Source organism: Biomphalaria glabrata, chromosome 1 (assembly GCF_947242115.1).
Source record: "Biomphalaria glabrata chromosome 1, xgBioGlab47.1, whole genome shotgun sequence".
Taxonomy (NCBI): Eukaryota; Metazoa; Mollusca; class Gastropoda; family Planorbidae; genus Biomphalaria; species Biomphalaria glabrata.
This window is the reverse complement of record NC_074711.1, coordinates 67,475,456-67,488,680: the sequence shown is the minus strand read 5'-3', so window position 1 is coordinate 67,488,680 and position 13,225 is coordinate 67,475,456. Positions and strand designations below refer to the sequence as shown.

General features: G+C 35.4%; 1 protein-coding gene across 2 annotated transcripts; it reads left to right on the top strand.

The window, feature by feature from the left end:
• The first annotated feature begins 1,667 nt into the window (after window positions 1-1,667).
• LOC106075021 (TWiK family of potassium channels protein 7-like) lies at window positions 1,668-11,471 on the top strand. 2 transcript variants are annotated; one of them, XM_056009965.1, is made up of 7 exons: window positions 1,668-2,098; window positions 2,797-3,177; window positions 3,882-4,054; window positions 6,595-6,779; window positions 7,564-7,627; window positions 7,775-7,893; window positions 8,675-11,471. In XM_056009965.1, the coding sequence occupies exons 2-7, from the start codon at window positions 2,921-2,923 to the stop codon at window positions 9,083-9,085; spliced, it is 1,209 nt and encodes a 402-aa protein (XP_055865940.1). In that variant the 5' UTR covers window positions 1,668-2,098; window positions 2,797-2,920; the 3' UTR covers window positions 9,086-11,471. The 2 variants fall into 2 exon arrangements, with proteins under 2 accessions (XP_055865940.1, XP_013091398.2); XM_013235944.2 differs by having other exon boundaries at window positions 1,668-3,177.
• Window positions 11,472-13,225: the final 1,754 nt, after the last annotated feature.

The window sequence follows — 13,225 nt, the reverse complement described above, 5'->3', positions numbered from 1 at the left end:
ATTCGATTGTCTGAAGAGAACCTCTTTCAATTTCAGACCTGTCCATTTTTTAATGTTGTCTTTCAATTGTTTTCTCTGCCTCTTCTCTTTCTGTTACTCTTCCTAAAGGAAGGTCTTGCTAGTCCTGAGGACCTTGCAGTGGCGTAGCTATGGTGGGGGAAGGAGGGGGGAGAATTTGAAATCCTCACGGGCCCCCATTTAAGGGGGCCCCCAAATGAGAAATTTTTTTTACATTAAAAATAAATATTATGCAAAATGCAGGGGCTCCCAAAGAGGTCAAGCCTCCCGGACCCTCAAACGATGGGAAATTCCTAGATACGCAAGCATAAAAAAATGTAGCCGTGACTGGTTTTAGTGTCGAGGACTATGCCTTTGTCTTTCCATAATATGCACATTAATTGGCGTACTGTACAGTTGATAGTGACAGCACATTAATTGGCGTACTGTACAGTTGATAGTGGCAACACATTAATTGGCGTACTGTACAGTTAATAGTGACAGCACATTAATTGGCGTACTGTACAGTTGATAGTGACAGCACATTAATTGGCGTACTGTACAGTTGATAGTGGCAACACATTAATTGGCGTACTGTACAGTTAATAGTGACAGCACATTAATTGGCGTACTGTATAGTTGATAGTGGCAACACATTAATTGGCGTACTGTACAGTTGATAGTGGCAACACATTAATTGGCGTACTGTACAGTTGATAGTGACAGCACATTAATTGGCGTACTGTACAGTTGATAGTGGCAACACATTAATTGGCGTACTGTACAGTTGATAGTGACAGCACATTAATTGGCGTACTGTACAGTTAATAGTGACAGCACATTAATTGGCGTACTGTACAGTTAATAGTGACAGCACATGAATTGGCGTACTGTACAGTTGATAGTGACAACACATTAATTGGCGTACTGTACAGTTGATAGTGACAACACATTAATTGATAATGACAACATTTCATATCTTATCAAAATATCAGTCAAATATACATCAAGAATAACAAATTCAGCAATGATCATATAAAATCTTAGCATTAACAATAATCATATCCTGGATTATTTATATAAAAACATTAATGATACTCTTATCAACAATCAATGAATGAACAATAATAAGGCTTGTCTTTGAGTCCGAAGATTAGTGAAGAATGCAGTTTTTCCCGTGGCTGCGCAGATTTTTCTCTTTAAAAAAAAAGTAAACATTTTTTTTTTTGTAAATATAGTAGTTGGTATGACACAACTTGCTTAACTTAGCAATACATTAGTAAAAAAAACATTTTTTGACAAAAAAATCTAAAACCGTTAGCATAAATGTGTTACAAATATGGAGAATAGTTATCCCCTATTACTAAAGAGCCTCCGTGTTACTATTAATAGTTGTATAAATTGGGTATTTTTATGAAAAAAATGCTTGCATAGTTAATTCTAAAAATTAAATTTTTCGCTTTTAAAAAAGAAAAAAGTAGCCGTTGCATCAGAACTTTGAACGGCCTAAAATACTATGATGTCGGATTTTCTATATCTTTTATAGTTTACGAGACGGACGGACAGACAAACCACACATAACTTAAAGCGTCTTTTCTCCTTTCGGGGGTCGCTAAAAATAATAATATCAACATTTATAATCTGAACAATATTGGTAACAAAACTAGTTATTTATTATAATCATATCAACAAGTATAATGAAATGATCGATAACATTGACAAAATTCACATGAATAGTATGCAGATACACATGACATTTTGAACCAATAAATCTCTCTGGTATAAAAGTTTCCGTTGGGATATGTGTCTCTGTCGTGTCCGCGTCCAAGATGTTGACATTATTCCAATAAGAATCCATAACAATCCGTTAAGGGTAATATAGCTGTGATCGAACGAACATTTGAATGAAGGCCATAAAAAAACTATTGGCAACATCAATCGGTACTGAAATCAATATAATCCTATTGATAAACTGATCTAAGCCACTCAAAAGTACTTTGATTAGCGGCTCAGTTTTCGATTATACCACGTCACTTTTCTGGAGGTTCTCATTACGAACAGGGATCTTGAGGACTTGAGTGTTAATAACGCTATCTACAAGGTGGAAGGAATTTACGAAATAGAAATTAATAAATGGAAATGAATTGTGCTATCTCTTAGATGTCAATGCTCTGTGATTGCTTATGTTACACTATCACTCTATTGGATGCCGTTAAGGAAACATATTTTATTTGTGTTGAATGACTGGGCTTATCATCAATTTCTAAGTATACTAAATTCTGATAATTGAAACTATCCTTGGCTTGTTTGTGTTTGAAATATTCTCAGACTTTATGGTGCTAATAAGTATTTTGTCTTGACTTAAGCGTGCAAGCGATGTGTTAGATAAATGAGATTGTCGGATTTAATTGCGATAAAGATTTGCTAGAGTATTGAGGAATGTAATATAATAATTGTTTAGTGTTCCTTTTGTTTCGCGTTTATATAATTACGAAATTAGCTTTTGAAGAAAAGATTCAACGAAATTAAATTTGTTTTTCCTTAAAGACCTCCCACGGACATATATTCTATAATGGTCTCTATCAAGCATCCATTGTGTCAACCGAAACGTTTTTAACAAAAGCGATAAATCAATCCAATGTTATTATGAGTGAATAGTCAATAGATAGTTGAATGCATTTACTAGTAAGTCCCTTGTGCTTGGATATGGAATAGCATAAGGAAATATATAGGCTCTACTTTAATAATCATTGTCCAGTTCACTATATAAGGTTGTTTACGTTAATAATGTCACCACAGAGCATCTACAGAAAAAAAGCAATAAAGGAATAAATAACTAAAACAAAGGAAGAAATAACTAAAACAAAGGAAGAAACTAAAACAAAGGAAGAAATAACTAAAACAAAGGAAGAAAGTGTTTATCATGGGAAAACTGGAGAAAAAAGATGGCTGCTGTAGAACGTTGACCAAGTTTCTGTTCTCCCACATCGGCCTGTGTTTGATGGTTGTCCTGTACTGTGTGGCTGGTGGCTTCATCTTTGAACATCTAGAGAAGAACAACGAGGAACAAATCTGTTACGAGTCGAGGTCGGAGTACGAGCCCATGCAGAGTAAAACAATCAACTCAACGCTTAAAATATTCTATGATTACGGTGGCGCCACTACAACCGAACAGAGCAGGTAAGTCTAAAAAAGTATTCTATAATAGCATGAGTATTTATTTGTATGTACGGGTATGCGTGTATCCGATTGTATCGATACTTATTTTTATATATAAAGTTACATTTGACCCTTTCAAATTATGAAACATCAACAGGTCCAGACAAACATCAACACTGAAAGCTCTCTCGTTAACGTACTCTAAATCCAATAATTCCATAACAACTGCAGCTAATTTCTTGTACCGTAATTATTCATTATTCACTTGTTCCCAATGGCCATAACAGTAAACTAAAATTATTTTGTTTCAATCTCAATTTGTAAATCTTCATTCCTAAAATAATCTTACGTTGACTGAGCTGCCAGTCATTTTGTTTTATTCCATTTAACATATCTTAAATATTAGAGACGTTTAGTTAATAACAAACATACGTATGCATATGTTAATTGAGTCAGGCAGTTTTATAACAGATTTAAAGTCATTACTGATCGTAGCTGATTCAGGAGAACAACTCCAACAGATATCGATAACAAATGGCACATTTCGCCAGTCTACATAGAAAAAGTTCGAATGTTGTAAACATCTGATTTACTTAGGGAACGTGTTTGTGATGTCCACTTCATTAGGAGCGTGTTTGTGATGTCCACTTCATTAGGAGCGTGTTTGCGATGTTCACATCATTAGGAGCGTGTTTGTGATGTCCATCCACATCATTTATTCCCAGGGAATTGATGATCATTCAGCTGCAGAGCGTTCTGGAGACCTTCAGAAATAACACACTAGCCATAGGCTACAACGGCAGATGGTGTCAGCTGTATGGTCAACCTAACGGTCCAACATATGACTGGTCATGGGCTGGGGCAGTGCTCTTTTCTGTCACTGTTGTCACTACTATAGGTGAGTCTACACCTGTCTTTACTTTCCACATTTGAAACATGGTATACAAGTTTGTTGGTTGCATCAGATGTAGCAAAATATGTAGGTCGCAACTGGGTTTACGCGGTCGCGCACTCATCCTCAATCTTCGAAGACGTTGCATCATTTTTACAAAGCCTATATGGACTCACTCAGTCTGTCTGTTCGTCTGTATGAAATCTTTACACATTATTCTTCACCATTCTCGGATCAAGTGGAAACTTTGCAGAATTATTTATTTGCGATCACCATATATGAATAAAAAATTGAACCACTTAGTAAATCGATTATTTGTAACTAATATATAGCGACAATTATAGCGATAATTATAGCGACAATTATAGCGACAATTACTTATTTTTGAGCCTCACGTAGAGAATTAGGTCGTTCACTAAAAATGTTCAACTATAGAGAAGTTTAGATTTTAAAACCTTTTGATTTTTATAAGCACTTGGAGGCTCGAGACACTAAACTCGAATTCAAACATAAGTAGCTTTTTGTTTAAACGTCTTGTGAACAAGCAGCACGAAAACCTTCTCAGAATTACCATTCTCACATCAACGTGAAACTCTGCACCATTTATTTATAGAAAGATGGATGAATAGACAGACAGACAGACGGATAGACCGAACGATAGATTGGTAGATAGATAGATAGATAGATAGACAGATAGATAGATAGATAGATAGATAGATAGATAGATAGATAGATAGACAGACAGACAGACGGATAGACCGAACGATAGATCGGTAGATAGATAGATAGATAGATAGATAGATAGATAGATAGATAGATAGATGGATGGATAGATCCACAGCTTGAACTATCTGTTGAACAATCGAGCCATTGACTGGCCGACAATTAAATTTCCGATCGAAATATCAGAACACTTGAGTTCAAGTCCAACAGTTTCTAGTTTTCTTACTTTTGTACCTTTCATTCATCAAATTAAAATACTTTTTAAAAAATTCTAAACATTATTTTAATATGTGGGGGGGGGGGGGGGGAATTCTACTATACATTTTTAAGTCAGCATAAAACTAACTATTGGGTTGTTTTCAAGTTAAGTATAAAAAGAACCCGGAACCAATAATATCGATCCTCTTAGTGATCGATCATTTTACTTTCACTTGCAGTAAATCTTTTGGCTGGCAAGTTATGGATGAGGTTTTAATCTATCCATCTCAATAATCAATATCAATATGAAGCAAAGTAAAAATACAACAACCTAGATTGAAAGAAGAGGATATAGATCAATGATTCAAAGATTAGGATATTGATCGATGATTGAAAAACGAGGATATTGATCAATGATTGAATTAAGAGGATAGTGATCAATGATTGAATTAAGAGGATAGTGATCAATGATTGAATTAAGAGGATATAGATCAATGATTGAAAGAAGAGGATATTGATCAATGATTGAAAGAAAAGGATATAGATCAATGATTGAAAGAAAAGGATAGTGATCTATGATTGAAAGAAGAGGATATTGATCTATGATTGAAAGAAGAGGATATAGATCTATGATTGAAAGAAGAGGATATAGATCTTTGATTGAAAGAAGAGGATATAGATCAATGATTGAAAGAAGAGGATATAGATCTATGATTGAAAGAAAAGGATATAGATCTATGATCAATTATATATTTTTAAATAAGATCCTAAGCAGCAACTAAGCAGACACCATTGTTAGTGAATCAACCACAATAATTGTATGGGGACAATTAGGTCTATATCACTATAGTAAAGAACGGTGAGCCTTACCTTCATATGAATTAGTTTTAAGTATAGTCTGGCAGTTTACGTATTGATAGACTATCTTTTGCAACTTCTTGTGTGACTAAAGAGACCAATCCTTGATTCACAGCTGGGTCACAGGTTGGGCATCTGTAATCGTCATGCCCTGTTGCACTTTCACCCTTCTTTCTACTTCTGGTGTGTAAGCCATCTGCGATCAGGGTCTTTTCCTTTATGCTCGCTCTCCATGTCGGATCACTCCAGTGCCTCTTTTTCCCAACAGTTAGTGTCGAAATCAAAGAGCGTCATGTCGCGTTTGCAAACATCAGTATACCTTAGCAGTGGACGATGTGCGGCTCTAATGTGTTATAATAATATCACCATACAGACAGAATGTCTTGTGACTTATAATCACGATTGTGACAGTTGATTATGGTGTGTGAGTGTGTGTGTGTGTGTTATTTTTTTTTCCAGGCTTACTCATGAAGAGTATAAAAAAAACACGTTTTATTATTTTATTCAAAGAAAGTTTCACCATTTTCACAATAAAATATATCTGCCATTTCTATTTTCACTGCATAAAATTAAGTACCCCGCCGGTGACAGCACTTTTCTTACTGTATTTCGCGAAACTATTCGTGAGTGTGTTAGTATTTGTATACCAATAAACGCGTGTAATTGAAATGTTATTCGAGAGACTTCTGCGGAAATTAATTACTCACACTTATCTATAATCTCTCTCTATATATTAATGAAATTGCATTCGATTCATCCTCACACAGGCTATGGACACATTGCACCCAAAACAGTCTGGGGGAGGCTGGTGTGTATAGCTTACGCGATCTTGGGAGTTCCACTGATGCTGCTATGCCTTGCTGTCTTGGGTGACGCCCTGGCCAACATCTTTAGATACATCTACTCTCAGATCTGCTGCTGTGGCACATGCAAGAAGAAAAAAGAAAACAAAGTAACAGTTTAGAGTTTAGAGTTTAGACAATCCAGTTTGTTTGTTTTTTTTATTGACATCAACTATTTAGATTAGTTTTTAAAATTCGAAAGTGAGCGCTCCACAATAGGGAGAGCCTAAGCCATTGTGTCAAAACAAAAACACTCGTATTCAAACTTAAAGTATATTTAATTAACATGTACTTTTTAATTACCTAATTAAAGTAAAAATATTCAATATAACATTTCAAAGGAATTTATATTATTTAATTGCCGCAGCATTTTTAAACATCACATTTTGTTATTCTTTTCTTACTCGCATTAATGACAAAGCTACCAATGTGTAATTCTATGTTTGCTAGTTCTAAACAAAAATAAACTTATTTTGTGTCTACACTCACATATACAGTAACATCTAGTTGTTGTTTTTTACAAAGCTTATATCGACTCACTCTGTCTGGTAAATAGTGTGTACAAGTATTTCTCCCGAACCGATTCTCAATTCAAGTTAAAACTTTGCACAATTATTATTCATATACAAGACATGAACCAATAACAAAAAAGGAACCAATTGGTCAATTTTTTATACTGGCATTAATTACTTTACTTGAAACAATAACAAAAATATCAGATTAATTAATTAATTCTTGTTAAACAAAAATGTTATGATTGATATCGAATAAGGGAAATAACTTGTACATTATTGATGGATAAGTGCAGTGTTTAGATAAGCTTTGATTTTAAAAAAGGATTGTTTTTAATTTGTTTGAATCTTATATATGGTTATTTAAATGTGTGTTGATCAGGTGATATCAATGAATAAGTCTGAAAAAACGAGCTTGGGATCATGGGAATCAAATGAAAAGTCAGGTATGTAGTCCAAGTGCCACAAGGTAATTTTTGTCTTACCATAAAACTAAACGAAAAACAATTTCATTTTTGTAATAGTTTATATTATAGGCTTTAACATATAACAGAAGTAATACGTCACTAACAGTGTATTTCTTTTCACCACAGACGCAATTATATTTTCAAGGATTCCAGCCAGCTGTCCAAAAGAAAACTTAAATTCTAAAGATTCATTGAACCGATCTGTTGATTCAAGCAACAGTTTGGACAATCCAGTGATAAATAAGGTAAGTTGGCGACTATTATTGAAAGACTCGTTTAAATTCCTTATTGGAACCAAAGTTGACAACTACTATCTAACAAAATAATTCTGGAATATAAATTTCCTATTCATTAATAGATTCAGTTGAATAGACACAAACGTCTTATTCCACTTTAGGTCAGCCAAATGTTTAACTGATTTAAAAATAAGAATGCTTAGTGACGGGATCCACTCAGGCGAATGATAACCGGTGCATAGCTTATGAACCTTTATTCTTCTGAAATCACTATATCACATATATAGCGGTATGTTCCCCTTTCAGACCGTGCGGTCTATAGGGCAGATGATGTAAAGATCAATTGTTCCTGTGGTCCACGGTTAACGAGGATGTCATGTGGCCAGCACAAAGACCAACTGCCGTTACTTTTTCAAAACTAATGTCATGTACCCATTAGAGCTGGGTAGACTCTTAGGCGCCCTAAATATCCCGAAATAAAAAATCCCAGTCTTTATTAGGATTCGAACCCGAGACCATCAGGTTCCGAAGTCAATTGCTTTAACACTCTACCACCGCGCCGCCTATATAGCGGTATGTATGTTGTCTATATTTTTCATTTCCCACTATCGATGTTAAGGTAAATCTGCTTTTTCCAATGTTTTTGGAGGAAATAAATGTATCATCTGCAGATTCCTTTAGAAAAAAAATCTTTGCTATGGCAGAAAAACAACAACTTGAAATTGGGATGTTTGATTGATATATAAAAACATCTCAACTTAACCTGCTTTACTTTGTGTGTTTTTAACAGGTGAAAATCGCTCCCCTTGACTTAACTTCTCTCGGAGACGTCACTGACAGCGATGATGACGACTTTGATGAGAAGAAGGTCACCGTGCCACTGACTATCACCATGATTGTCATAGGCGGCTACATCTTTGGCGGGGCGGTGTTGTTTGGTCTGTGGGAGGGACGGGACTGGCTCCAGTCTGCTTACTTCTGCTTCATCACACTCAGCACTATCGGGTTCGGTGACGTAGTGCCAGGGAGAGACTTTGACAACTCTCAAGTACAAACACAGCTGATGCTTGGAAGTATCTACATTCTGTTTGGTATGGCCATCTTGTCGATGTGTTTCTCTCTGATGCAGGAAGAAATTTTAGCTAAAGCCAGATGGATCGGTCAGAAACTTGGGATAGTTGAAAAAGAAGCCGAAGACTAAATCAGCTCAAGAGACATCGGGGTAGACGTTAATAGTATAGTACTAACTTTTTATGTATTTTTTAAAGTGGATATTTCAAGAAAGCGCTGTATGATTTAAACAAATGAAAGTCAACACATAAAAACGTTAAAATACCGCTCCTTTTGTTTTTTCGAAACCAATTATCAGAATTGTTATGACTGTGATAAATCTTTCCATAGATGTTCACCTTGTAGAACCTTTATAAGATTCAATTCTTTTATCTTGTCCTCCCATCGCTTTCTCTGTCTGCCTCTTCTTCTTTTTCCTAGTACTTTTCCCTGAAGGAAGGTCTTTGCGAGCCCTGAAGATCTTGTAATATGGCCATAGATTTTTAAGCTTGCGTTTCTCACGATAGTTAGCAGGTCATCGTGGGGTCCAATCGCTGCAGTAACCCTGTCTCTAATCTCGTGGTTTGTGATGCGGTCACATTCAAAGACCGCATCACAAACCAAGAGAGATTTATGTCCTCATTTATTTACATAGGCTTAAACTCTAGTATCAAAAGAAACATAAACCATCCATATTTATTTTCGCTCTACTTTTTGTTGGCAATTTGCAATCGTAATACCATCATTTAGAGTCAGTTTTACACTTTTACAAATGAAACCGATAGGATAAGTTTGGGATATTAGTCCATTAACAATATTTTGTTTTTTCGATGCCAATGACTAATGACATTAATTCATCGTCAAAGTGATACAGATGTTGGAGTATGCTTAGGAACAGATATCATTTGATATATCGTTGTGGATTGTTTTGGTAGCACTCTGCCCCTCGGGAGTGAAATATCACTTAAAGATATTACTAAATGTTATTAAATTATTATGTTAATTTAATATGTTAGCACATTCATACTATTACTGTAAACGCAACATGTCCAAATATTTGTTTCAGTAAATGTATATCATGCATTTTATTGGCAGATGTTACATTAGATTGTTTTTAATAACGTTTAATTTTAAGAGTCTTTTTCTAAACTAGCTATAAATAAGGGAGGTATGTGAACTCATGTAGCCAACAAATGAGTTGATCTTTTTCGTAAACGTGTTTATAGACAAAGTTTAGCTCACTCCGTCCGTCTGTAGTGGTGAGATCTATTGCATGTTAGTTCTCCCACTTTTCAGTCTCGGATCAAGTTCAAAATTTGCACATTCTTTCATTGTCATGGCTAACTACGAATCAATCCAACAATTAACGAATTACTTAATCAATTCGTAGTCATTAATAAATTTTATTTGTATAAACAATAGAATACAAACAGGTTTTGCCATCTCTACTTTAATTTTGTTTTGTTTTCACTTCTTAGTTACGCACGTACTTGTTAAAGAGCAATGCAGAGCTCTCTTCCAGGGGACATAATACTTGAAATTTCCATCTGGGGTAAATAATTGGTTATCTCCTTGAATAAATACATCTACACATTTTTTTATCATTATCTGTCCCTTAAATGGTGTCTCTTTTGTGCTGTTACGGTTAGCGCAAAGAGACTTCTTCACTCTTCTCAATTAGAAGCTATACACAGCAGAAATCAAGACAAAGGCAGGTTCTTATATATCAGTGGTTCCCAAACTTTTTTATCTCATAGACCCCTTGCCATGTTTTCTGGTTTTCGGTTGACCCCCTGCGTAACGTGCACATTTTTTGCAAAGTCATCATTTTTTAAAAATTATCTAAATGTAGCGAGTTGAAGAGTGAAAAAGTAATTTAAAACTACATATTTAGTTGTAGAGAACTGTTTTAACAATAATGCAGACGAAGGCTAGAAATTGTTGCATAAACCAGCAAGCTTCGAGAAGGAAGGGCTTGCTACCCACCTAACGGAAGTACAACTCAATTCAAAACTCTGCTGCCTTGCAACTATACCCAAACATGGGAAAGGTTTTGTGGGTAAACTCTGAGGGAAAATAAGGAGCCAGCGACCCTTAGGTAGTTTGCAGCACAGCCCTACACCCTGGCAGAGCCTGTGACGCCTCTGATCCCAAATGGTATATATGTCGTTTGCAAAGAATTACATAAGAAGCTTTTAATTTGATAACTCTTGCCACCGATGTGCCCTGAACTGTATTATTGTTTAAAGACATTCTTTTATTAATATCAGCTGTAGGTTTTCTGTAAAACAGTTTTTAAAACTACAATGGTTGGTATTGCTATAAGTAAAGAGATATTATAAGACAATCACAAGCGATCGTTTTCTCTTTATGACGTCGAAAAGAGATTGTATGAGCCTATTCTGAACTTTATCTTTGAGTGAAATTTTTCAAATCTGTATCTATTTTGTCAGGGTGGCATTGTCTTAGATGATACTTCAGCGTAATTCGATTGATATCGTTATAACAAAAGGCACTTAATCAACGCTGTAAAACTGTAAAGTCTACATTTCTTTTTGTTTAACATATTGGTTACATATAGACAACGCTATTTAAATAAATATGGAAATTAAATACAACAATTTTTGGTTTGAATAGCAGGATAAATATTTAAATGATTAACTAAGGTACAAATCATATATTTGTGTATGAAAGAATTACATTAATGGAATGTAAAAATTATTTTAAGCCACGACCTGTTTAAATGAAATCTATTATCGTAGACCACCGTGGACATCTCATAGACCCTAGTTTATCTGTTCACTTTCGTAGATTCCTTGGAAGTCTTCGTAGACCCCTGCGGGTCTATATAGACCAATTTGGGAATTACTGTTAGAGATTATTTTGACAGGGAGTCGTGTCAAACAATATGACATAACCAACTTTGAATGCCTTGAATGTGAATGTCAAGCATGGGCGTAGCCGGGGGGGGGGGGACCCCCCCCCCCGAAATGAAATCCCCCCCGTGGGGGGGGGGGGAGACGGGTTTTTGTGACTGATTTTTTGCTTTGTTTTTGTTTATTTTAGGTAACATTTTAATACTAAACCATCACTTGCCCCAGCGCAGCCAAAGGGGTTTTGAGTTTCAAACCCCCTAACAGGGGGTTTTGAGTTTAAAAACGCCTAAGGGGGTTTTGAGTTTAAAACCCCCTACCAGGGGTTTTTGCAGTTAAATCCCCTTCTATAAAACAAAACAAAAAAATACAAGCGACAATCCCCAAATTCCAATAGCACAGTTAAGGAAGATTTTGATTTTAAAACCCCCTCCAAAATGTACGATAAACCCCTCTTCAATATGAAAAAAAAAAGCAAATTATGCACTCAAAATGTTATGAATGTAGATAAATGGGTGTTGACTCAGTTTTAAGTTTAAACTCCCCTCCAGTGGAGTTTGAAGTTAAAAAATACATCCTCAATAAAAAAAAAAAGCAAATTACACACTCTACAATCTATGAGCGTAGAAAAGGGGTTTTGAGTTTAAACCCCCCTCCAGCGGGGTTGGAAGATAAAAAATACATCTTCAATGTTAAAAAAAGCAAATTACGCACTCAAAATGCTATGAGCGTTGCGTTTAAATCCCCCTTCAGAAGGGTTTAATGCTAAAAAAATACCTCTTCAATATGAAAAAACAAATTACACACTAAAATTATTTGAGCGTAGTCAAGCCAATTCGGGGTTTTGAGTTTAAACTCCTCTCCTTCAGATGGTTTTGAGTTTAAAATCCCCCTACAGAGCGTTTTGAGGTGGGAAAACCTCTATCTTCAATATTATTCTAAAGCAATTTACAGTTACCAAATTCTATGATCGTAGCTAAATGGGGTTTTGAACTAAAAAAACAAACAAACAACCAAGTAATGAGATTTTTTAGTTTAAAACCCCCAACAGATGATTTTGACGATAAAACTTCCCTTTTCGATATAAAATCTAAAGCAAACTACAGTCACCTAATTCCAAGAGAGTATTCAAGAGAGGTTACACATTTCTACCAGTGGCGGGGCTCATTTAATAAAGTGCAGTGAATAGTCATCTGCAATTGAAAAACACTAAATGTGGCTCAACAAAGATGGCTAAGACAGATTTTAGAAGTCAGTTATAGAGATCGGGTCTAAATAAAGGAAATCCCATGCCGAACTGGGAGCAGACCCCTTAGTAAGACTGTGACAGAGCGTCGCATGAGGTTTGCAGGACATTTTCTCCGACAAAATGAATTAGGCATAATAAGAGTTGCGATGACATTTTAGTACACACATTC